The 25,896-nt window shown below is 35.3% G+C and overlaps 3 protein-coding genes across 7 annotated transcripts; 1 reads left to right on the plus strand and 2 right to left on the minus strand.

Moving 5' to 3' along the window:
• Positions 1-1,537: 1,537 nt before the first annotated feature.
• On the plus strand, positions 1,538-5,473 carry LOC132615341 (BTB/POZ domain-containing protein At3g19850-like). 2 transcript variants are annotated; one of them, XM_060329926.1, is made up of 4 exons: positions 1,538-1,744; positions 1,848-2,736; positions 2,824-2,972; positions 4,849-5,473. In XM_060329926.1, exons 1-4 carry the CDS (start codon positions 1,676-1,678, stop codon positions 5,293-5,295), a joined length of 1,554 nt encoding a protein of 517 aa, XP_060185909.1. In that variant the 5' UTR covers positions 1,538-1,675; the 3' UTR covers positions 5,296-5,473. The 2 variants fall into 2 exon arrangements, with proteins under 2 accessions (XP_060185909.1, XP_060185908.1); XM_060329925.1 differs by having other exon boundaries at positions 1,540-1,744; positions 1,848-2,972.
• A 760-nt stretch (positions 5,474-6,233) lies between these two features.
• Positions 6,234-14,995, minus strand: LOC132614127 (uncharacterized). Of its 2 annotated transcripts, none has more exons than XM_060328494.1 (12): positions 14,372-14,995; positions 12,538-12,654; positions 12,258-12,450; positions 11,908-12,074; positions 11,647-11,821; positions 9,823-9,884; positions 9,063-9,144; positions 8,754-8,811; positions 8,453-8,553; positions 7,926-8,009; positions 7,764-7,834; positions 6,234-6,736 (listed from the first exon to the last, which is right to left on the minus strand). In XM_060328494.1, the coding sequence occupies exons 1-12, from the start codon at positions 14,764-14,766 to the stop codon at positions 6,610-6,612; spliced, it is 1,632 nt and encodes a 543-aa protein (XP_060184477.1). In that variant the 5' UTR covers positions 14,767-14,995; the 3' UTR covers positions 6,234-6,609. The 2 variants fall into 2 exon arrangements, with proteins under 2 accessions (XP_060184477.1, XP_060184478.1); XM_060328495.1 differs by having other exon boundaries at positions 12,258-12,460; positions 14,372-14,564.
• A 1,862-nt stretch (positions 14,996-16,857) lies between these two features.
• Positions 16,858-25,142, minus strand: LOC132614218 (histidinol-phosphate aminotransferase, chloroplastic-like). 3 transcript variants are annotated; one of them, XM_060328622.1, is made up of 10 exons: positions 24,987-25,142; positions 24,625-24,863; positions 22,059-22,142; positions 21,786-21,940; positions 21,586-21,683; positions 20,523-20,631; positions 18,610-18,767; positions 18,193-18,335; positions 17,946-18,086; positions 16,858-17,393 (listed from the first exon to the last, which is right to left on the minus strand). In XM_060328622.1, the coding sequence occupies exons 1-10, from the start codon at positions 25,078-25,080 to the stop codon at positions 17,262-17,264; spliced, it is 1,353 nt and encodes a 450-aa protein (XP_060184605.1). In that variant the 5' UTR covers positions 25,081-25,142; the 3' UTR covers positions 16,858-17,261. The 3 variants fall into 3 exon arrangements, with proteins under 3 accessions (XP_060184605.1, XP_060184606.1, XP_060184607.1); XM_060328623.1 differs by having other exon boundaries at positions 24,625-24,882; positions 24,987-25,116; XM_060328624.1 differs by lacking the exons at positions 24,625-24,863; positions 24,987-25,142 and having other exon boundaries at positions 22,055-22,131.
• Positions 25,143-25,896: the final 754 nt, after the last annotated feature.

Below are 25,896 nucleotides of genomic sequence, written 5' to 3' on the forward strand. Positions count from 1 at the left end.
TGACCATTCTCGGCGTAAACCGCAATAATATTCCCACGGATCTGAATATTTCACACTGCAGAAATCATCATTACGCTCTATAAGAAAGTGGGGATTTAGCTCATCTAGTTTGAAATCACTGATATCGCTCGAAAAACTGCTATGATTTGAACTCTCATCATCACTGCTATTTGGTTCTTTTGGAAGAAGTAAAGACCAAGCTGAGTTTCTACTACGACATTGAATATGGTGTAGTCTAATAATAAAAGAAAGGACTACAAAATAAAGTTGAACTCTCATCATCACTGCTATTTAGTTCTTTTGTGTATCCTTGATGTATTGATCCTACCTTATTAATCGCACAAAAATAAGTAGGGTTCTATATAAAATATTGAAGTTTCGGGGTCCCGAAGCATGATTAATCTATGGTCAAAGTACGTTAAAAAGTGTAATGGAAGAAGGGTTAACCAAAAGGGTCGGAAAAAAAAAAACGGACACTATAGCGCAGTAAATTACTGCGCTATAGCAGTTGACGGAGCCGTCCCCGTTAACTGCTTTAGTGCAGTAAATTACTGCGCTAAAGGTAGTTTGGTAACTTTTTTTTGTTGGGGTGTTTTGGTTTAAAACCTTTTTTTGGAGGTCATTTTGGTTTCGGACTCGTATATACAATGTAATTTTCACCTTCAGATGAACCTCCTTGGCTCTTACTGGCTCCGCCCCTGACCTAAATCAATGATTATTATGGGTGTACATATAATGTAAATACCATTTTTCTAGACCAACGTTAACTTTATCTATTACTCCCTTTGTCTTTCCTTTTTAGTCTGACAAAAAAAGAGATACATTTATATATATAGAAATAATTTATCGTAAAACTTTCCTTTTTATCCTTAATAAAATGATTTCCAGCCATACAAATATCTATGACTTGTTTTAGATCATAAATTTAAAAAATCTTCCTTTCTTTCTTAAACTCCGTGCTTAGTCAAACTATCTTACATAAATTGAGACGGAGGGAGTAAGAGACATTGAGACGGAGGGAGTAAGAGACAGTGACAAAAGGATTTTCATTAAGAGAAGTTAAAATATATAAAAAATAAGCACATTAAAAAATTAAGAATATTCAAAATATAGAAAGGAAGGGCGGAGTATACATATAAACTCTTTCACTATCACGTCAGCTAAAAGATGATTATAATTACTAACTAGTCATAAAAAATGAGACTAATAATTTAAAAGAATAAGATAGATTATCTGCTATAGCTTACTAAAATACACCAATAATGTAAAGGAGTTCTATAATCTAAGTTAAATTAATATATATACTTCCTCCTACTCAATTTAAGATACTATTTGACTGAGCATATAATTTAAATACAGAAAACTTTTAAAGTTTGTGATTCAAAATAAATTTTAGACATTTATATGATGATAAATTATACTGCTATTATGGATAAAATATAGATCTTAAAATTCAATTATTTTTAAATACTCATTAAAATAATATTTTTTTCGGCCACACTAAAAAAGAAATAGTGGAAGTATATATAGATTAGAGAGAGGGGGGAGGGAGTACATAAATTCTTTCACATGCAACCAATCTTGTAAGAGGCCATTTATGTCTGTCAAGTACTAAATTTAAAGCACTTCCTTCTCTTTCCACTTTGTCTTGGTTTCATTGAATGCAAAAGTAGCCATGCCACTACAAGCTCCATGTGATCTCCAAATCCATGTAAATGGTCAACAAACATTTTTTCTGCACCAGGTAACCAAAAAAAAAAAAAAAAAAAAACCAATCTTGGAACACACCATTTATCCAATTCATCCAAATTAACAAATTTAACTAACTTTTTTTTTTTTTTTGGCAGAAAGTCCTTTCAAGATTCTCTGGAAAGTTAAGGAAGATAATCAAACAAGAAAAGAAAAAAACTCAGATAAACAGTTCAGGTATAGAGATTCTTGATTTGCCAGGTGGACCCCATGGGTTTGAACTAGTTTCAAGATTCTGTTACAACAATGGCAACATCAAAATCACTATTTCAAATGTAGCCCTTCTAATTTGCTCTGCAAATTTTCTTGAAATGACAGAAAAGATGTCATCTTGCAATCTTTTGCATCAAGCTGAGAACTTTCTTGAAGGGTTATTCTACTGGTCATTGCATGATATTGTAAAATCTTTAAAAAGTTGTGAACTTTTTTTTAATCATGCAAATTCTTGTGGTGTTATTGCAAAGCTTATGACTTCACTACCTGCTAAAATTGCTCAAAATTCAGATATTAGTGCCCTGTTTGGTTCTTCATCTTCATCAGCTTCTTCATCTTGTTCATCTTCTGAACAAATGATGAAACCATGTTCATTAAAAAGCCAATCTTGGTGGTTTGAAGAAATGACCATTTTACCCCCAAAGATAATAGAAGAGTTTTTGAGGACTTTATGTGCTTATGGTAGTGAAAATAATAACTTACTCCTCACAAGATTCTTGCTTTATTACTTAAAATCAGCAGCCCATAATAGTAACTGTCACAATGTGATTTCAAGAATTGAGTATAGTGGGCTTGCTGATACAGCAGTTTATGGGGTTGTTTTTATTGGTAAAACAGCATTTTCTTGCAGAAATCTTTTTTGGGTACTGAGAATTGTGTCTAGTTTTGGTATTAGCAAAGAATGCAGGGGTATTTTGGAGAAAATGATAGGTGGGATGCTTGATGAAGCAACACTAGATGATATTCTTGTTTGTGGTCATCACAATAATGGAGGTGTGTATGATGTGAATCTTGTGATGAGATTGATTAGAGTTTTTGTTCATCATGATAAAGATGTTTCAATAACAAAATTGAGAAAAGTTGCAAGGTTGATAGATAAGTATTTGAGAGAGATTGCACCTGATCAAAGCCTTAAAATATCAAAGTTTCTTGGTGTTGCTGAGAGTTTACCAGATTATGCAAGGGATTGTTTTGATGGGGTCTACAGAGCCATTGATATCTATCTTGAGGTTATTATTACTTCACTTTCATTGATTTTCTTCTATATCTTCTCCTTATCCATGAAATAATAAATGCTAGTGATTTACTACTCAATTATGTTGTTCGAACTTTTTAAAAATATCGCCGCATGTAGTGCATTTTTTGAGGATCCCATACAGATATTGCAGTATTTTTGAAAAGTCGGAATAACATAGCTGCGTAGTACTTGTTTTTTTCCTATTTGTGTGATTGTGTTTAATTGGATATGAAGTTTAAAAATGAAAAGAAGATTTTTGAAACTTGTAATCTAAAACAAATCATATATATTTGTGTAGCTATAAATTATCTCATTAAGAATAAAATAAAAAATTTAAAATTAAATTATTCCTAAATAAAAAATAAAAATTAGACCGACTAAAATGGAACTAGAAGAAGTACTAGTTTCAGATGCCTTAGATAAAAAGTTTTTAAGGTTTTTGACAAAAGCTAAAAGATATGGGATAAGACAAGAAGATGTCCTCCCAATAAGGCAATACTTTTCAGCTTTGCTTTTCCCTTATGGTTGTGTGTTTTTGTTGGAAACTTTTTCAATGTTTTTGGGAAACCCCACAAGGGTGCAAAAAGTTTCACTTACACCACTTGATAACTGCAACTCTGCAAGATTGCTTTTTGCAAAACAGACACAAGAAACAAGAAATGATCTAGTACAATTTTACCTTTAGCTAAATGAATACTAGCCCTAAGGGAATATGCATGGTATGCAGTAGTTGCTGTCAGTTATTTTTATGAACAATGTTGCTCGAACCCTTCGAAAATATTATTACATTTGTGTTGGATTTTTCAAAAATTATAATTTTTGAAGGATTCAAGACACCCAATGATATTTTTGAAGTGTCCAATCAACCTAGATCATGATATTGCTTGTGCAATGCAGTTTACTGTGTAAGTTCAGATTAATATAATTGTGATAATCTAAACAAGGCAAAAGTTACTTTTTCTTTTCTTTTTATCTTTAATTCTTTGAAGGGGAAATGCTTTATCATATGACAGAATAACTCATAAAGGATCTATGTAGATCATTGATGAGAAGACTCAAATGTAAAGTATTTTAATTTTGTATGGCTTTTTAAATTTTGGACTTAAAAAGGAAAAACAGTAGGGTCATAAAAGTTTGTCATGGGAACTTGTGACCTCATTAATTCATGAATACTTTTATGAAAACCAATCAGTTATCTACATGGGACCCTTAGACCTGATTGTAGTTGCTCTTACAGCAGCACCTTTCTTGGAAGGTTTGGAGGTATCAGAATGTTTATTTTTAGAAAGTTTTAATTGATTTTCCCTTTGTCCTTTTATGTTCTGAATCCTTTCTATAATAACTTTTTTTATTCCAAAGAAATTTCCTCCACCCTAAGATAATTGAGGTCTCATCTATTTTTAGAGAATGATAATGTATTATTGAGGTCTCATCTATTTTTATTAGATATTCCTCATTCTTTTTATAAATGCGGTGTTCGGATCCGCTCACGAGCATCTCGATTATCTCTATGAGATAGTACCTACTACCTCCCACCAAGGCTTGGACATTGACCCCTAGGCCACACTCTTAGGTGCATTACTCATGTTTTATTTTATATTACGGTGTTTGACTGAGCATATAGTTTAAGAAAGAAAGACAAGACTTTTGAAACATACATTCCTTAGATTATTGTGATCTTAGATATGTTGCGATATTTCTATAGCTGTAAGATAGTGCCATTAAAAGTAAAATGAAAAATTATAGTTAAAAGGTGTTTCAAAGGAAGGAGTGTCATATCAAGTAGAACACAAATGCTTTTTCATTTTGCCTTAGTTGTTATGTTTCTTGCACCTAATATGGTACATTATGGTGTAATTTGATTGCAGTCTCATCCAGCCCTCTCATTAGAGGAAAGATCAAGATTATGCAGATGTCTCAACTATGAGAAACTAAGCCTTGAAGCATGTAAAGACTTAGCAAAGAATCCAAGAATTTCACCAAGAATTACTGTCAAGGCACTTGCTTTTCAAGGTTCTTCAAGTACCCCAACAATAAAAGACAACAATTTTGTAAAGGAAAGAGAATATGTCAGCAATAGCCATATGGCTTTGTTGTACAAGACAAACAAGAGTGACCACAGTTCAAGTACAAGTGATCATCAGAGTCTGCAAGAAGAGGAACATGAATATATGAGGCTAAATTTGCAAAAGATGCAATGGAGAGTTGTGGAGTTGGAGAAAATATGTAGAGATATGAAAGGCCAAATGTCTAAAACGGTTCCTTCTTCTCATACTAGAACTTTGCCTAGGCTTTGTAGAAGTCAGTACTTCTGAAAAAAGGAAAACCAAAAAAATAAAAAAGCAAAAAGGACATATGTGGATAATTCAACACATGTTATATTCCTTTTCCCATATTTCTACTGTATAAGCATGAAGTGTAAAATTTCTTTCTAGATCCTTTGCCTGTAAAGTTCCAGTTCCTTGCCAATTTGAAGGTTCTCAATTTGTACAAGTTTTCATGTACTTAACTTCCCCTTCCCCTATATATATATATATATTTTTTGGCTAATTCCTTCTGTTTCTATTTAAAAAGTGATTTATAAATTATAAAGGGGTCAGCTGATTACCTTTCTCAATTTCCAAAAATTAATGTTGTTAAAAGGTATTCCCACTGGTCCACAATATATATGACAGGCTCGGCACGTTCCAAAATATTTGATACCGCTTTATTTTATACGACTTTCAAAAATTTAAACTCATTAAACTATTTGCACTTCAATTTTGATGGATATTTGCTCTCTTTTCATCCACTATTTTAATTATCCTCCTCCAAATTTATCTTATACTTCGGGCGTAACCAACCATTAGATAAAATGGAAGACAATATAATCCTTACATTCTATTTGAATTAAGAAGAATTTCCACAAGGTTGATGAAAATCTACTTGACAACTTCCAAAATATATTAGTAGCTTTTTGGTGAAATAAGATGGATCAAGATTTTACTAGATCATTTGTTACCAAACTCAGTAATATAGATTAATCTTTTGAGCACTTGGTTGGCAGCATCTTACGTATAGCCAATGTTACAATATTGGAAACTAAGGAGCTCCTTTCTAAAACCAACTGAAAGCTACGCAAGTAACACTCAGATATAAAATGTCTCCAAAAAAATTCTGAACCTAAGGAAGGTCAGAAATTTACCAGCAAGTGATCGGTGATGAAGACGAGCACAGGGAAGGAAGTTAATATTGTATCTGCACAGAGAGACGATGATGAACGAAACATGGAAGAGCACTTAAGCTGACAGGGAATCCCTCACAAATTTAATATATCTATACATGTCCCAAATAAGCAACATTGCACTACAATCTACAGGGTATCAGAGCCACCATGTTATCCTCAAATTTCTCTCTTTCTAGGGTGGGGATGTTTCTTTACAATCTTACAACAGCAAATATTAAGTAATATTGTCAAATTATGACACCCCCCACCCCCCACCCCCGCCCCCCCAAAAAAAAAAAAAAAACCCTCTCGGCACAAACATGACGTTACGTTACAGGGAAAAAATACCATCTTCAAACTCGAGGAGTATAGAGTGACTAGGTCCTACAACATAACCCACATGGAAATTGGTTGTAATCGTCTATTAGCTACTGTTCTGAACTGTCTGTGACTGGCATCTCTCCTCTGTTTCCTGTGTAGGAAGGATCTTACGCAGAGAGCGGTACTGCAACCGCACATTCTCTCCACTGTCCATAATCTTAAGCAAATACCTGAAGAAATTGAGAGGATAAATTTAGGGATCCTTGAACAAGGAGAACCGCATGTCACTGTCAGTAAAAAAGAATATCCAGCAACTTTTGAAACATGACCTGCACATTTGTCAGAAAGTATTATTGTCTCAGATGCGACTGCAATCCACTTATTAAGAATTAAGTCGCGATGCACAGCTAGAGGTATCAGGTATCCAGTAAACCAGCCTCATATTTCGTAAAAGGACCAAAATAGTTGTCTAACATATCACTATGGCACCATATAGTTGTTTGAAACATATTATTAGGGAAACGGTATTAATCTCTTGTGACACTAAAAGCATGAGATAATTTGCAGGAACTACATTATCACTAACAACTGAAATACGATTCTTTTCAATATAATGGAACATGACATTTCGTCGTATTCCACTTCAAAAACAGAGAAGGATTCGTTTTCTGTATTGGACTAAAAGCCCCTAAAATTTGCCAATCAATTTTGACAGAATCTCATTGAAGTTTTTAGATGATAACTGAACACAGGAATCACTTCTCTTCAATTGTTGCTTGAATATTTCAGTTACATACCAACACACACATTTTTCCTGAAATAAGGTCTATCTATTTCTTATGCTATTATCGATATGTGAATTGGACTAAATTGTGTGACATGGTGTGTGTCTGGAAATTAAGTGGTTAACTATGACATGAACATGACCTTGATAGACTTACAATAACTATGACTTGCACAAGTCAAGAATGTCCAAGATGTCCATCATATTAGAATCCGAGACAACTACAACTGGGACTACCTTGCAGAGCCAAAACCCACTCAATTGATACAAAATAAATGATAGCTTAAGTTTTGAGCTGTCAAATTCGTTAGTTCTCTAAATTGGATGGCTCTTGCATCGGTATCACTCAGATTTCAGTAATTTAAGCTAAAACACCGCACAGCATATTCCATGAAATAAATGTTAATGATCTAAATTGACATTCAAACCGCAGTAGGTAAGCAAAATATTAACGAAATACTCAGGTCGCTAACCAGCCATTAAGACACTGCGACGTGATTACAGCTTCCTTTCCAACAAATTTATCTGGTGTCCTCCTATTTCCCTGCAAAGTTTCTCATTCTTGTTACTGTAATTCAATGAATACTTTCCTATAGCTTTGAAGAATTTAAAATGCACAGGCGCAAAGATCTCACCCTTATAAGAACTTTCTCATTCACTGAGAATGGATACTGAACACCTTTATGGGGTCCATTTTCGGAAGGGATCTCACCATTTTCCTGGAAGGATTGAAGTAATGAGGATTTTTCATTAACACAGGTATATTCAACCAAAAAAAATTCAAATTTCAAACATCTATAGATCAATGAAGCAAGAAATTTGTGATTCACCCAGGACGTCTCGGTACGTTACTCCCATGCATTAAGTTCGACTTGCTATTGTCAAAATGCAATTTTATCTAACTATATGAGTATAAAAGAGATGATAGCCCAACAATTCTAATGACAAATTTCTAACCTCCAGGATCCAAATTTTTAATGTGTGCACTTGAGACAGAAAATTATACAAAAATTGACTAGGACATATTAGTTGTCATGTCATTGCATAAAAGTTATAACCAGATTACCATAGTTCCTTTTACCAGAAAAACTGAAGACAATGAGCTCTACTTAGCAGTTTGGATGGAGAAATCTGCAGCAAAAAGGGGAAGATCTAAGCTTACCCTATTGTCTCCCACTTCTTTTCGACGCTTTCTAAGAGTTGCATTGTGGAAGAGTCTTCGGTCATCCTCATGCTTCACTGCTGCGGCTGCAGCTCTCAGTACTGAAGACAAAATCCATAGTGTAAACCAGATGGCAGAATTAATGAGAATAATCATCAAAAATCCAACAAGAGTTACCAGAAGAGGATGAGGTAGAGTGCATTAGAAAACACAAAAAATTAGGAAATAAAAGAATCTGAAGGAAAAGATATGTATGTATGTATGTATGTACAGAGAGAGCAATAAATGAACTGGAGCTAACCAAGGTTAGGAATTAAGGAGCCACGCTCAATTTCAGCATTGCAGAGGGTACATCTTGCCTGTCATGAAGAGATTAATGTGATTATGTTCTTGACTAATCCATCACTAGCCCAAGCAAGTGAAGACAACAGCATTAAACCAAAAAGGACAATGATGTTCAAGCAAGAGTGGCTTTGTCCATGAAGCAGTTGCACCAATATCCACATACGGTTTGCTCAAAAAGTCTGCGGTAGCTCATTCCATTTTCATAATCTTCACCTAGAACAGAAAAATGGCTAGAAAAGAAGACAGAAATTACGCCAACTCCTACCATATCAATAACCCTTTTCAGCATCAGACCACCAAAGGAATGTCCACATGAAACAAACATAGCATCTTCAAGGAATGCGCCACTGCAATGTTTGACATTGAACTAAAGTAATTATATTTGCCAGATGGAAGAAACTATATTGAAATCAACCATTCATATGTTATTATGAATCATGAATGGAGCTAGAAGAAACCTGGGATAAAAAACAAACAAGAGACTAAGGGTAACTTTGTAATTAGCATGACAAATTATTCCTACCTATTTCTTTTTTTGGGATAAGGGTATAGATTATGGACTTGTTAGACATTAAATCCTTAGTGGAGGATGAGTCCTGATTCTGTACTATCTAAAGTACCCTCTTGATATCGTGTCTTACCAAAATTACTGTATTTCATTGAAAAAACAGTTGTCTAGCGTTATTTTCTTTGAAATTTGAAGAAATATAAAATTGAAAACTACTGTTTCACCTATTGTTACAATCTCAAAAAACAAAAAGAAAAAAAACTACTGTTTAACCTTTAGACAAACCAGGAAACTTCAATTGAGTAGAAGCACTTGTCCGTTTGTTGAGCTTCTTGCTATAAGTGGAAGTAAGAGATGTCTATTTACTAAGTTAACAGTTTTGAGACTAAGAAAGCATAAGATTTTTAATATACCCGTACAGTAAACACGCTGCTTGTCTTTTTTTTCTTGAGAAGTAAATATGCTGCAACATCTAACCAGAAAAGGAAAAAAGTCCATTTGACAAATAAAAACTTACGATAAGGGATCTGAGAGAACACTTCTGAGTGATGGTTCCTTATTCAGATTGTCTCGAGGGACCTGCCGATCCATACCAAGAATGAGATGTCTTCTTATGTTGTATTCAGATCAAGATATTGTCCAAATCATGTGGTATCAACCAGCAAAAGTAGGTAAAGAATAACTAACATCAAATGTTTATTCTTATGTTGTCTCGAGGGACCTGCTGATCCATATCAAGAATGAGATGTCTTCTTATGCTATGTTACTCGGACTCTCCTAAAATGTTGTCAGGTGCGTGTCAGATCCTTCAAAAGTAGCGTATTTTTGGAGGATCCGACACGGTGTGGCAACACTTTCGAAGAGTCCGAGTAACTTAGTTCTTATGTTGTATTCAGATAAAGATATTGTCCAATTCATGTGGTATCAACCAGCAAAAGTAGGTAAAGAATAACTAACATCAAGTGTTCTTATTTCCATCACAAGAACTTTCACTTTTTGTGCAATTACAAAGACATGTGTTACGTAAGGAAGAGTATATCCAACTGAAGTTTCATACGTATCAAACGAGAAGGTTATCCCAGGTCTAGTATGTAAAGAAGCAGCCAAGTTTTAAGTTCCACATTGATATTTCCTTTTTTAGGAGCACATGTTAATCTTGACCTCAAATGAGATGTCTCCTATTCTCCTAGAGCCCGTTTGGATTGGCTTATAAGTTGCTTATAAGCTGTTTTCAGCTTTTTTGAGTGTTTGGCTGGCCAACTTAAAGTCATTGTGCTTAAAATAAGCTCAAAAAAATAATTGGGCCCATTTGACTTAGCTTATCTAAAGCAGTTTATAAGCTGAAAACAGCTTATAAGCCAAAAAAAATAAGTTAGACTACCCCAACTTATTTTTTTTAGCTTATAAGCTGCAAACAGCTTATAGGCATAAGCCCATCCAAACAGGCTCCTAGAATGACATGTCTCTTCATGCTGCACTCAAATGAAGATATTTATCCTCCAGTTCAAGTGGAATTGATCACCCAAGGTAAACAAAGAACATTTGTATTCCAGTTATTTTATACCCGTCACAGAAACATATTTCAAGTTTTTTTCCGATGATTATCCAAGGAAGAATATTTGTCCAAATAAAGCTACATAGGTGGTAGGAGAGAAGTATCTCCATGGCCGGCATGCAACAAGAGAGATTTTGAAAGAGAAAAAAGATGACGTAAGGGACAAAAGCCCCCTAGGAGGTGCCATGTTTCTTGCTAGATGATTACACATGAAGCGCGCTTAACACTAGATGCTTCATGTGTAAACTGTTTTTTTAACATCTTTGGGATGTAATGGGTCGCCGAGCACTGTGGAAGAAACTTTTTGGGGATTGGACGGTCAGAAGACCAAGAAAGGGTTTAAAAACTTTAGATAATCACTATTGAGGCATGTTAGGTGCCATGGAGAGAAAAGAACCAGAGGTGCGGAAAGCCATACAAGTGACTAAAATTCTAGCTCTCTGGTGTAAATCAACAGAAACACATGATGAAAATAGCTTCATTGATGTCATTAATCAATTACAGGCGGAAATGATTGTATAAGGTGTTTTGCACTGATCAGAACTATCTTGTGTTGGCTTTTGCCATGTTAATGAACTATTTTGTGTACTGATCGGGGAAAAAAAAGTTGATAAGTGAAAATGGAAGAGATTTTGATTATGAGGCACTCACATCTTAATTGAAGTTTACTCGGCACAAAACCAAAAAAGACCCATTAGCATTAAACTTTGCAGAAAAGGGATTTTGCCTGTGTCATTGCAACTTCAAGAAACACCAGTTGATCATCTGAAAAGAAAAAGTACTTACATAAGCAATATCAGTATTGCTACAAAGCATGTCTTCCTCGGCGGAAAGGTCATCCATAAACTGGCTTACAGAAATTGGCACGTAGCTCTGAGGAATAACATGACCAGCAGCTGCAATCGGAGAACAATCCAATATTGCATTGCTCTGAGGTGTAAGCCTAAACGCAAGTGATGTCCTACAAGATGTAGCTGAACAGCTTAATATTTGAAGAAAAATGAATTTCTCAAGCAACAGCTTAAAAACTCTACAATCAATGTATACCTTCCGCCACAACTAGTGCCCACATAGGTATCAGCTGCACCCCTGTATACGGCTGCAGGACGAAGACCGGCAGTAGCATGGCTGAGAGCCTTCCCAGTAAGCAACAGTAAATCCCCTGGAGTCAAGCCACTATCTGCTAGATACCAACGACCATTGGGATCACAAACCTAGGAATAAAAAAGAAACAAACGAGGAAAATGACTGATGGGACAGAGGATCCAGAAAGGAGTTTTTAAAAAAAAAAAAATTACGAAGACGATCCAGAAAAGAGGTTATAACATATTATTATTCGGCAGCTATGCACAATCTGAAACTGAAATGAAAAATCTGGAAGAAATTAACAGGAATACCTGAAGACCAGGAGCATCAGATGAAACTAGAGTCAACAGCCCCTTCTCTACTTCACCATTTGTAACTAGCTTTCCTCCTCCAATAGCTCCTTTGCCATTTTGAGAGGTGGTATTGGAGAAGGTTGAAACAACAACGGACGAAGAGGCCTCATTAACGGGCAATGGATTATCATCAAGCAAGTGATCAAAAACGCTGCGGAGCACTATGTGTTTTGTCAGAATGCAATCAAGGCATAAACAGGATTTGAATGGTGTGATAAAGCCTTACGGAAATTCTTACTCGCTTCGCAAACGAAGATGCCTTGCAATTGCACATAAAGCAGCACGAGCTGCCGTTCCCATGCAGCGAAATACTTCAGCCATGCATGGGGGAGAAGAGTCCATGTCTTCCAAAGGCCTAACACATAAAAACTCATTATCAAATCTTTAATCCCATGAGGAAGAGCGTCTAACCCTTAATTTTGTTTGAGACTACTAAAAGGAAACTAGACAAACTTAGAAATAACAACAATGTATTCAAATTCAAATAGAGGAGACTTTTTTTTTTCTTCTGAAACTGGTAAGTAAGTAATTCATTGAGAAAAAAACTAAGCACTAAGATGGTGCTTGGCATTGCATAGACAGGGAGACATATATACAAAAACAAAAAAGAAAGGCTCCCATCTAGTACAATTCTCAATTCCTGTAAAAAGTTGATGAACTCTAACATGCTATCTTCATCCTTCACATCTTGTATCTTCAACCAGAAGGCAAAAACATAGACACTTGTGCTTTAGCATCTGTAAAAAGATTGCTTTTCCATCAAAGCACCTGGAGTTCTTTTCACCCCACAAAACCCAACATACACAAGCCGATGACCAACAATCAATTAAATTCATTCATCACTTAATCACCTCTCCATCTATTAGGACTCAAACCCAAATTAATCTCCACTCCGCTCTATTCATTTATACATGCACTTGGCATAATCATCGGAATTAACTTATCTTTTAGATTATTTTTAAGTACCTCTCAACCTGGTGCAACCCTCTTTTCTGGGTTTGGAATTGGCTATGCATTGTGGTTAAATTCTGATGACCAACAATCAATTAGATTCATTCACCAATTAATCACCGCTCCAGCGATTAGGCCTCAAACCCAAACTAGTCTCCTTTCCGCTCTATTCATATGCAAATACATAACTGTCATAACCAATACTCCCTCTGTCCCAATTTAAGTGTATTACTTTCCTTGTTGGCCTTTCCCAAAAAGAGCGTCTCTTTCTATATTTAGTAAGTTGACAATTTAAACATCTTACATAGCAAGTTTAAAACCCAAGATTGTAACCTTGTGGTTTCTTAAACTCCGTGCCCAGTCAAACTACTGCAATTACTCTTTTGAAACAGAGGGAGTACCATTTAGATTATTCTTAAGTACCTCTCAATCTTTAGTAGGCATAGTATTATCTTTGTAGTTTTCTGCCCTTCGATTATCTATTACTATTCTACTGTCTCTTGTACTTCGTTTATCGTATTAGTTTGCTGCAGTTACTGTTACTTTACTTCATAATGCTTATCTATAGTATTTTGCCATGGCTTCTTTACTTTCGTCAATTCTTATCTGACCCTTTCAGTCATGCTTTTCCTCGAGTCAGGGGTCTATCGGAAACAACCTCTCTACCTCTCCCAAGCAGTGGCGGAACTAGAATTTTTACGAAGGGGTGTCAAAATATAAAAAAGTAAATATACGACGAAATTAAGGGGGTTCAACACATAGTATATATACATAAAAAAGTTTTTCTTACGTATTTACACAGTGTAATTTTTCGGCAAAGGGGTGTCGACATGTGGCTCCGCCACTGCTCCCGAGGTAGATATAAGGTCTGCGTACAATCTACCCTTCCCAGACCCCACTTATGGGATTACACTGGGTATTTTGTTGTTGTTGTTGTACCTCTCAACCCGCTACAACCCTCCTTTTTATGTCCGGGTTTGGAATGGACTACGCAACAACAACGACAACAACAGAAACTATGCCTCAGTCCCAAATAAGTTGGAGTCGACTATATGTTACTATGCATTGTAATTAAATTAATATATTCTACAGCCAAACACATTTTGGTTATATTCTTTTACCTTCCAGCTCTGTATATATAAATCCCGCGACCACTCTTACCGACCCCACCATTCTGAGCAACTGCCCTCGTCTTAAAAAAATACCTAACCGATTCCAGGCCACACCGTAACACAGCTGTGCCTTCACCACCAAGTTCAATCACCGCGGCATTATGCCTCATAAGTGATCCTGAAAGGGCTTCCACAGCCCGTAAATAAGGCCCAAACGGAGCTCCATCATAAGGGGAAATATCCGAGAGCTTAACTCGGGCTAACTCCGACCCGATTGTATGGTCCCGACCCGAATGAGTATTTGGAGGAGGAGTAGTAGTGTTGGGGGATCTAAGAACGGGATTGATTGGGTGAGGTGAGGGTGTAGTGGAGTTGTGATGCGGATGCATCATGACTGTAACCATTGATCATTTCCGTATGTATATAAGCTTTGATTCTTTTGCTATATATATGTGTGTCTGTAACTGTGTATATTTAGGGTTTTATGTAGTTGGAGAGAAGAAATTTGCAAATGGTAAGATTCAATTCTGAGGGGGGTTTTGGTTGAAAAAAGAAAACTTGGAAGTGGGATTTAAAGAACTGATAGTGGTGAAGAAGAAGAAACTGTTATATTTATGCACTTGGTCATCATCATGGTCTAAACAAAAATAGTTTGATTTTGTTAGAGAATTTAGGTTGAAATAATAAATTTAGTTTCCTAAAACGTTTGATTTTTTTTTTTTTTTTACGTGAAAACCCGCAGCGGCTACCCTTCGAGTGCGCATTACTTTAACTCTTTCTTCGAGGTTTAGTTTAAATAAAACGGAAAAGGCTCAAATATGTCATCGAACTATCAGAAATGGTTCTTTTATTTCACTCATTAATAGTTTGACTCATTAATGTCATCAAGGTATCGGAAATGACTCATTTATCCCGCTTATCAATATTTTGGCTCATTAATGTCATCGAACTATTTGAAATGACTCATTTATGCCACTCATGAATAATTTGGATCATTTATGCCATTGTCATTATCAAAATCACTCATTCATGCCATTTTTCATTACCGCCGATTTTATAATACCAAATATGATACGTGGCCTCCGATTAGAGGTCTATGTTGTTTAATTAAATCAACCCAATTTTAAATCCCAAATTAATAAAAAAATTGATCCATACACCCGACCCACCCACAACCATAATATAGTTAGAAGCCACGTGTCATATATGAGTCATTTCAGATAGTTTGATGGCATAAATGAGTCAAACTATTGACTAGTGGCATAAGGGAGCCATTTTTTATAGTTCGATGGTATATTTGAGCTTTTTTCGTAAATAAATGACTCGAATTGGGGATAACAATTCGAAATCTTAGTAGGCATTTGGACATGTGATTTTATGATTTCAAGTCATGAGATAAAATCAGCGTTGGATATGCGATCTCATGAAATCTCAAATCATCCAAAAAGGCATGATTTGGGATTTCATATCATAATTTCAAAAATTTTAAATATAAAACTTGACCCATAAGTTTATATTTTGTAAAAAAAAGACTCATAAGTTGGTAGATATTTTTAACAATTACTCTCACCAACCATTTTCAAATCCTCATTAACTTCTACTAACCGTTATTTATGTCTTTACCATGTGGGAGGATTATATTAAAGAGTAGTTACATTATTATTCATGTTAAATTTTCCTTTTTATTAAATTAAAATGTGATCAATTGATGTCGTATTTTTTAGAAAGATCTTATAATAGCATATTAATTTTGTTATGAATTATGACTTGCTCATTTGGTAAGATTGTATAAGAATTGAGAAAGTTTTGATAGTTTTCACAACTTATGGGGTTTTAATGTCTATAAAAAAGAAATACAACTTAAAAATCTAAATTACATATCCAAACATGATTTCAAATTATGATTTCAAATCATGTCCAAACAACTCCCAGTAAAACAATTCCTTATTTAAAGGCGATTGCATCCCTGACATAAGAACCCTTGTTGTTTCTCAAGAAGTATTGATATTGGCCTAATTTTGCTATATATTATACTCTATTCATTCCTTGCAATAAGCATATCACCATATCATCTCGTATATGTCCTGTATCAATGGAGCTCCAACGAGAAATTAATGAATTTCATGTGTTCAAATTCTTCAAAGAATATGTCATATTTAGATCATAACTATGTGACGGGATTAAGTCGCACGCATCTCGATTAATTTCACTAGAGTCTGCCACCTCCCACCCAATACAGATGTCATATGATTCTGTCTACGAAGAATTAAATATTTTAATTATACATTAGAATGATCGAAATTAGTTAGAATTTACCAATAACTATACAACCAAAAATGCCACTCATCTATTTTAATTTTTCCCCTTTATTATCATCTATATAAAGGTACGTTCAGCTATAAAAGAAAGCAACAAATAATTATATAGGGATGTACTGTTATTAGATTATGTTGGTCTTCTCAGTTATTTTATTCATCATCAACAACAACCCAGTGTAGTCTCACAAGTAGAATCTGAGGAGGATGGAGTGTGCGCAAACATTATCCCTACCTTTGTTGGGTAGAGAGGTTGTTTCAGATAGACCCTCCCTCAGCTCAAGTTGTTTTATTCATAACCATTCCAATGCTAAAGGTACAAAACTACAAATGCCATTGCATGGCAATTTTCAATATTATGTACACTTAGAGTCGAGACAACTCTGTGACCCCCTCATTTCCATATTTCAGTTTGTCTAACAACAACAATAAGAGGTGATGTTTGGTCCAGCATACAAACAATTGATTTCTAAAGAATGATTCCTTTGCAATTAGCATAAATAGCACAGCAAAACTCCCAATTTGTCTTCATTATAAGAGAACACAAGTCACTTCTGATTTTGAACTTCCGAACCCCAGCAAGATCAATAGAAGTGCTTGAGGCATTTCATTAACGCCTCCGTGTGCTCGGGCTTGCCTACAGAGACACGAACGTATCCCTTCAGTTCCTTGCTATTGTAGTGACGGATCATCACTCCCATAGTCGCAAGGTCCTCCTGCACAACACGAGTTTCTAGGATTAAAATGTAGGAGAAACTGGAATGCATTATGGACTTGCCAATTGCTTCAACAGCTCATGACAATATACCCATAAACAGAGGTAGTTCCAAGAAAGGGTGAGCATAGGGTTGTGTAGGATCACTTCACAACCATGCCTTCGTCCCTACTATTTAATGTTACAATTATAGTTAAACCTTATTCTAGCCTACCACATAAATCTAAATTTGCTTTGCAGTAGAACTTTAATTAACTACTTCAGCCGTCATTGGTCATCTCTTGCTTAGCATAATCATAGAGTAATTTGGCAATCCAACTTACTCCGTAATTCCATGGCACTACCACAAATAGAAATGAGGTAGTCCATTAAAATGCTTTACTTTATTCATGTTCTTTTATTCTTCTTTCACCTTGCTATCAAGCTTCTACATGATGATGTTTACACCAGAATGAAAAGACATGAGACCGATTAAACAAAAGAATGAATTGGAACAGAAGAAGCGAAAGAATTGACTTTACAAGAATCGAAGTTAGTGGTATAAGCACTTTACCTTCAATTTCTTAGCATCCATGCCAGACATAACCTTACAGAGAATGAAATTAGAATAGCTAGGGTATGGATCGAGAAATGGGACTTCTTTCAAGAGATTAAATAGCCTCTCCCGTTCTTGCACCAGTGCCACTTTCACATTCTGGCATAAATGACACAATAATCAGTGAAGCTCTCTACCTATAAAAGAGATTAGAGCACTGGGCAAAGTTATTCGACTATGCTAAAATGTTCATATCCTAAGATACCTCCAGATAAATGGGGTTCTTTAATGCAGCACATGCAGCAACTTCAGCAGCAACAGACACATTATATGGTTGCTTTGCTCGCCAAAGGAATTCAATAATACTCTTTGGAAATGCTCCATATCCTACTCTGAGTCCAGCTAAACCTGACGATTGGATGCCAATTTTATTAGTCAACTTCACTTTAATCCCAAACACCCAATTAGAACAACACTTCATAAATACAAATTCCACGAATGAGAACACACAAGAAGTCTTCATCATAACTGCAATTTGATAATATGAGAAGACAGATCGAGATGAGCATATATCAGCCAGATTTTGCACTATACCAGCAAAAGAGCAATAAGGAGCATATGTTTTTTCCAAGCACAATATTGAATTTTCTAATAGATGTCAAATGGAAAAGAATGAACCTACCAGCTCTTTTGCTGAACGTGCGAAGAACAATCAGATTCTCATGCTTCTTCACCCATTTCATCTTAGACTCCATCCCAGAAAACTCAACATATGCTTCATCCAATATTACCAATATGGGCATGCGAAGTATTTTCAAAAGAGTTTCATCATCAATTATACTGTTCAGTAAGAAGATAGAGTGTCTCAATAACATGACAACATAAAGGAGGTTATTGCAAACAAACCCTAAACAAAAGAAAAGTCAACCCAGCTAGCAAATTTACTGTCTAAATAGAAAAATAATTTCAATTGTCCAATTTCCTGAGGTACAGAATTACATGCAAAAATCTGGAAATCGTATAGAAAAGTAACTGCACAAACATATTATTTGATTATTTCAAAAATAAATTTCTGATATTTGCTCAATTTACTTCATAATTTCTTTTAAAGTCCATCATCCCAAAAGATAAGGTTTAGACTTAAACCAGAAAGAAACCAAAAAGACAACCCAACATAATAGCAGGACATATATACTATCTTAAAAATTTAGGTCATCCCAGTCCAAATGCTACAGACAATTGCTACATGACACTTCCAAAGACCCTTCATTTATAAAAGTCATTCCAGCTGGTAGTGTATTCTCGGTCCACTTAAGATACCAAAACAAGGCCACTGATTATTTTGTACTTGCAAATGCACATGGCCATTTCAATATAAGTTTACAATTCTACTCCTTGTTGAATGTATTATTGCTTTGTTGTGCCCATTCAGTTGGAACACATAGATGATGTAGAGACCCTTTTTTATTGATAATGAAAAAAGATCTCTTTGTCAAGACAATAAGCTCTAGAAACTAGTAACAGTTACCTTTCACAAAGTTGGTAACAGTAAATGCTTTATGTTTAAGCATAATCAATCCATATAAGGTAAAGAATTTGACATTGGCAGAAAAGTTGAGCAAAGAGAATTTGGATGAAAAGATCATTTTCACCTGAAGGGGCATATGTGGAAGTTACCATGGAAAATGATGCTTCATCCAGAAATTATAAAGCCAACATTTATAATGTGAAAATACAAGAAAAAGAGTTTTCACTTCCATATTTACAGGGTGCAGTATAGTATTGCTGGCTAACTTGAAATCCTCATAATACTTTCCTAGTAGTCAATTTCTCCATCTCGTGTAGGCCTGTGCACAAATCGGTTCAATCCAAATTTTTGAACCGATTCGAAACAATTCGGATAATTCAATTTGGATAATACAATTCGATTTCAATTTACAAATGCAATTGTAAAATATTACGATTTAACGGTTCGGATACGATTGACTTCAATTATCAACCGAACCGATCCGAACAAACCGAATTTATATGCCACAAGTGACTAATATGACTAATTTGGTATATGGAATGTGGTGTTGGCGGATTTGTATGCTTGCACAAGTTTTCAAGCTCTTGTTTTGCTATTTATATGCTATTATGCTTGCAAGTTTATGATTTTTTCTTGGTTAATATCTTGGTTATAAGGCTGAAAATTTAGGATGTCATGATTTTTTGTTATGTTTACTCTAAAATTGAAATGAAATAGTTACTTGTTTAAATTTCGAATAAACCGAACAAATCGATTTGTGTAACCGAACCGAAATAATAAAAAACGAATCGAATTGAACCTAGAATGGATCGAGTTTGATTGAAAATTTTAGAAAGTCGAAATTCGAAATTTCAACTCGATGATGGCCAAAACCGAACCGAACCGATTCGTGCACAGGCTTAATCTCGTGGAGTTAGAAAATAATGAAAAAAGAAAAAGAAAAGATTGCAACTGAAAGCTTTGAAGATAATGAGGAAGGAAGGGGGGGAACTCTCGCATGTGGTACAATCAAGGGAGCAACGTACAACCACAAAGAGAAATAGACCAAGAATAGAATGTAGCAATACCTCCCATCAGGATTATTAGGCGATGTCAGGAATATGCACTTCGGTTTCTCATGTTCAACCACTTCGGCTATCCGTTCTACATCCAGGCTAAAGTCTGGGTTCCTAGGCGCTGCCAGTTTGACAGAGGCACGGATTAACGATTAGCGATAAAAAAAACTCAACAACAATCATCGCATTGAAGAAAATTATAAATGATTAGTTTATTTCATTTTGCTGCCATGCTTTAAACCATTGCTTTGTCAGAATGTAAAGTCTCTGCATTTTCATTGTACTCACTCCACTTCTCTCTTAAACTTGGCATTTCTCTCTGATTAAGTAACAGCAACAACTAACAAGCTGTAGTGATACCAATGCAACTAGTTCTTAAGACAACATATAATCAGCTTATGTCAACAATGATGAAAGCTAGGATTCTGACATCCTTTGGGGTGAAAATGATTAGATTCCAGTAGTTTTTTCAGGAATCAAAAAGAACCGGCACCAAACAATATATAGATGTCATTAGATAACGGAGGGGTATTTTACCGATCAAAAAAAATAAGAACATCAGGGTATTTTATCGAATGTAAAACAAGTTATTGCTCAAGATTGTGAGTTAAAAGTTTTGGTCTTTATTGGACTATGTTTTGATTAGATTCCAGTAGTTTTTTCAGGAATCACAAAGAACCGGCACCAAACAATATATAGATGTCATTAGATAATGGAGGGGTATTTTACCGATCAAAAAAAATAAGAACATCAGGGTATTTTATCGAATGTAAACCAAGTTATTGCTCAAGATTGTGAGTTAAAAGGTTTGGTCTTTATTGAACTATGAAACACTTCGATCTTCTCTCTCTCTCTCTCTCTCTCCATATATAAATATACATATATACATGTATCATGTATGTATATCCCTTTGTAACTTCTTACTGTATACCATTTAATTTTCCAAGATCTCCCAAAATATATTCTACCAAAGATGATTTGTTGCACCAAAACAAGTCCAAGATTCCTCTAGAAGAGAAAGGAACTAAAATTCGGTATGATAATAACAAGGAACATAACTGAAGCTCGTACCTACCTTTGATGACATGTGCACCATTTACAGCTGCATCAAATTCATACATTGCGAAAGTGGGTGGGCAGTCAACAATCTTGTCACCAGGATCCAATATGCACCTGCAGCAGAGAACAGTTAAATAGCTGAACTATAGGCCAAATACTTATAGTCAGCATATAGTTAAGACTTTAGATAAAGAATAGTCTAATCATTATACTTACCGCATTATCAAATCAATGAGTTCATCTGCACCGCACCCTGCAAGAATATACTCAGCTTCAAGGCCAGAATCTTCAGCAAGGGCCGCACGCAACGTACGGCTTTCAGGATCAGGATAAATATACGGAAATTTCATGGACCCCAAAGCTTCGTTTACCTGCAAGAACTTCAACAACTTAAAATTGAAAAGGCAGAAAATAACCACACAAAGAAGAATGTCCCAAAAGATATTTTTTCCATTAAATAGTGGGGCATTACAAAAGATACTAACTTGCCTCCGGAGGAGGGCCATATGGGTTTTCATTAGCGTCTAATTTCACAATGTCCTCTGGTTTTCTACCAAGACGAGTGGACAACACCTGTACAATAGCAAGCAATTTTTCAGAAGTAACAAGAAAATAAAGAAAATATCACATCTAACACATAATTACCAATCATGTGGTGGTTGTTAACTCATCATATCCCATATAAATGAGAAGGAAAACAACAAATATATCAGATTTTCCTCACAATACCTTTCTTTACATACAGACACACATGATTCAATTCTTAAATTAAAAAACATACTTTTTCCAAGATAGACAGAGAGAGAACTTACATGTCATGTCTATCAACAAAAGGAGAAAAAAGAAAAAATTGTAAAGAGAACTTCTTAGTAGCCATTTCGCCGATCTAGCGAAGAATGGGAGAAAAGTAAACTAGAATAGTTCACATACAAAATAGAAACATGATACAACTAATTCCTGTGTGTCTAATGATTCAAGGGTCTTTACCAATATATAATTTTGAGCGCCCACTCAGTGCTTTGTTGTATAAAATTTAGCTTACGTTCTCAGAAAATGGTTGAAGATCCAACGGATGATATACGGGAAATTATTGTGCCAAGAAAATAAATTTTTTCATTAGTAAACTCTCTTACTGCAAATATCAAACATTTCAATAACAAACAGTTGGCAGCATGACTTGATATCACAAAACCTGCAAAGCTGATAAACCAACAAGTGCCCAATAAATAGTAGAGAACATCTAATTTCCCTAAAGCTAAATGCAATATAAAGATACATAGAATGGTTCGTGAAACCATTGACAAACTAGTCAACGACAAAGCTCAGACGCCGGATAGAAGCTGCTTCGGCCACCACACCGCACCTAATGTTTCACATTTTTCTTATGAAGTAAGTGATTTCAATAAAAGGCATCAAGAAGGTGCAACAATTCAATGTTTCACATTTTTTTAGTTATTATCCTTTTAAATTTCACAAGTTTCAACGCTTTCCTGTTTACACAATGAGGTCAGCTAAAAGGTAATTGCAGGTAACTCCATTAATTGCATTGATTGATAACCTAGAATAGGTTAGCCGAGCTATTTCTCTCCTCTGTGGGAGAGCGTCTTTCAAGTTTAGAGCACCTTATCCGCTCCCTCTTCTCCTAATCAGTATCATTTTTATTATTCCATTAGTATTTTATTCTTCAATTTTATTACAATTGTTGTTTCTTTACTTTGGTTATCTTTACTATTTTTGTTGTCAATTTCTTTTCTTTAGTATTTTCATCATAGCTATTTTCTTTCTCTTGTATTTTTCTCAAACCTGTTTTGAAAATGCTTTTCTTGAGCCGAGGGTCTATCGCAAACAACTTCTCTACCTTGCACAAGGTAGGGGTAAAGTCTGCGTACAACACCCCCACCCTCCTCAGACCCCACTTGTGGGATCACACTGGGTATGTTGTTGTAGTTATTGATAACCTAGAACAAATTACTATAAGTAACCTGCTATAACATGTTAAGATAGTGTAAAAGAATCATTATGCTGTCAGTGTAAATAACTTAAATCATTAACATAAACTCCTTCACCTACAAATAGAGTACAGAAATGTAATCAACCATACAAGAAGAAATAGGAGCCAAACTATTCACCTCAAAAGGCAAAATGAGCTGATAAGTCAAATCACTTAAAAGGTAATTGCACTTATTGATAACCTAGAATAAATGATAAGTAACATGCTATAACAGGTTAAGTTACAGTGACAGTGTAAAAATATCATTACACTGATAGTGTAAAAATATCATTATACTGTCTTCTTCACCTACAAATAGAGCAAATAAATGTAATCAGCCATCTAACATAAAATAAGAAATGGGTCATACATATTCACCTCAAATGTTAAAATGGGCTGACAAGGGGACAATTTACGAAGATGTTGCCGGATAAAAGCATCCCCAGTAACACTCTCAGCTTGCACTGGAACTGAAGAGGCCATATAAGTAATTCTCCTCCTCTCATTTGCTTCAATTAAACAACTGGGTTTTGCTCTATTAATGCAAATAGATGAAGCGTAGCATATTTCAATCACACCCATCAATTGACCATCCCACCCCCGTCATCCCCGTACCCCACTCCCTACCCCATCCCACCCCCCTCATCCCCGTACCCCTCTCCCGACCCCATACCCCACCCCCCCCCCCGGTCATCCCCATACCCCACCTCCATTGTGTTTTGCTAGATTACATATAAATGCTCTTGGATAATAATTTTTTCGCTTACTCACCAAACACTAGAAAATAAGTAAGAAACTAACTTACTTTCCACGAAAGCATTTTTCTAAATGTATATAACTTAGACTCCTTCACCTATAAATAAAAACAACAACAACAACATACCCAGTGTAATCCCACAAGTGGGGTCTCCGTAGGGTAAGATGTATGCAGACCTTACCCCTTACCTCCACCTATAAATAGAGTGAATAAATGTAATAACCCATACAACAACAACATACCCAGTGATATAAATGTAATAAACCATATACAACAATAAATAAGAAATAAGAATCCTAAATATTCACCTCAAAGGGTAAAATGGGCTGATAAGGTGACAATTTACGAAGATGTTGTCGTATAAAATTACCACCAGTAACACATTGTTTCTGCTGGCTCTCATCTTGCACTGACACTGAAGAGGCCATACACGTAATTCTCCTTCTCTGATTTACTTCAATTAAACAACTAGGTTTTGTTCTACCAATGCACATAGATGAAGTGTTGCATATTTCAATTATACCCATCAATTCAATCTTTTTATTCCCTGCATTCAAAGTTTATACCTGAATTCATTTCAACTTAAAAATCATTGCACAGTTTATACAATATTCCATGGAAATGTATACCAATATATATATATATATATATAGAGAGAGAGAGAGAGTACAGTTGAATTCGCCGGCGGAGAGGAAAATGGTGTGGACTTGGCCCGAGACAGAGAGGGAGTGGGTTGAATTTGGGTGAAGTGCATTAGTAGCCATTTTTTAGGGTTGCTGTTTAAAACATAATCAAATTTTGTAATGTATTTACATTATAGCCACGAGTTTAAAAGAATGGCACTATCCGCTTCCTGTTTGGTAGGGGTGGGCGTTCGTATTCGGTTCGTTATTTTTAAAGTTTGGGTTCGGTAATTCGGTAGTCGATAATTGAAAGTAGATATCAAATACCGAAGTTTGAAACTTCGGTTCGGTAATTCGGTAATTGGTAAATCAAACTTCGATTCGGTGCGGTATTCGGTACTACCATATTAAGTCGAGTTCACTGTATTACATCAATGGTTAGATAACAAGCACAGATTTGGGATTTCTTAATTTTTTTAGCTGTAAATTTGGATACCCAGATTTGTGATATCTGCAAGTGCGCAGTTGGTGATCTTCAATGTGATGATCCATTTGACAGATAATTTTCCCTACCAATGATGTCTACCTAAGAATGGCAGAATTTATAGTAATTGGGTTGGTAGGCTCTCTGTCATTTGCCTAATATTAGTCTTTGTACTGTGCATGCTTTATGAAGTCTCTGGAGTAATTTATTGATCTTTTCGTTTAAGTTAAGATCCTTCAATCTAAAATATAAAGCCAGCCACTCTCTATTGACAATGAGACCATAATGCTGCTATAGCGTCTACTCTGCTCTCTATATTTCACTCATAGTTTTTCACTTTCAGTTGCCTTGGCCTGTTGGAACTACAGTTTTTGATAATCATCTGCAACAATTATAAGATGTAAAAGATCAGAATAATAGGTTTTCGTTTTTCTCAACAATCAGTGCTCAAAATGCAATTAACATGATCTACG

Source organism: Lycium barbarum, chromosome 10 (assembly GCF_019175385.1).
Source record: "Lycium barbarum isolate Lr01 chromosome 10, ASM1917538v2, whole genome shotgun sequence".
Taxonomy (NCBI): domain Eukaryota; kingdom Viridiplantae; phylum Streptophyta; class Magnoliopsida; order Solanales; family Solanaceae; genus Lycium; species Lycium barbarum.

What these genes read in the sequence shown, in the direction of transcription:
- LOC132614218 (XM_060328622.1), bottom strand. Translation starts at nt 25,080, where the DNA reads ATGGCTACTAATGCACTTCACCCAAATTCAACCCACTCCCTCTCTGTC. An exon ending in CATATGGCCCTCCTCCGGAG is followed by an intron (nt 21,941 to 22,058) that starts GCAAGTTAGTAT and finishes AAGTTCTTGCAG; the next exon opens with GTAAACGAAGCTTTGGGGTC. An exon ending in TGGTGCACATGTCATCAAAG is followed by an intron (nt 20,632 to 21,585) that starts GTAGGTACGAGC and finishes TCAAACTGGCAG; the next exon opens with CGCCTAGGAACCCAGACTTT.
- LOC132615341 (XM_060329925.1), top strand. Translation starts at nt 1,676, where the DNA reads ATGCCACTACAAGCTCCATGTGATCTCCAAATCCATGTAAATGGTCAA. An exon ending in AAACATTTTTTCTGCACCAG is followed by an intron (nt 1,745 to 1,847) that starts GTAACCAAAAAA and finishes TTTTTTTGGCAG; the next exon opens with AAAGTCCTTTCAAGATTCTC. An exon ending in CCATTGATATCTATCTTGAG is followed by an intron (nt 2,973 to 4,848) that starts GTTATTATTACT and finishes ATTTGATTGCAG; the next exon opens with TCTCATCCAGCCCTCTCATT.
- LOC132614127 (XM_060328494.1), bottom strand. Translation starts at nt 14,766, where the DNA reads ATGGTTACAGTCATGATGCATCCGCATCACAACTCCACTACACCCTCA. An exon ending in CTCCTTAATTCCTAACCTTG is followed by an intron (nt 8,554 to 8,753) that starts GTTAGCTCCAGT and finishes TTTTGTCTTCAG; the next exon opens with TACTGAGAGCTGCAGCCGCA. An exon ending in AAGAAGTGGGAGACAATAGG is followed by an intron (nt 8,010 to 8,452) that starts GTAAGCTTAGAT and finishes CAATCCTTCCAG; the next exon opens with GAAAATGGTGAGATCCCTTC.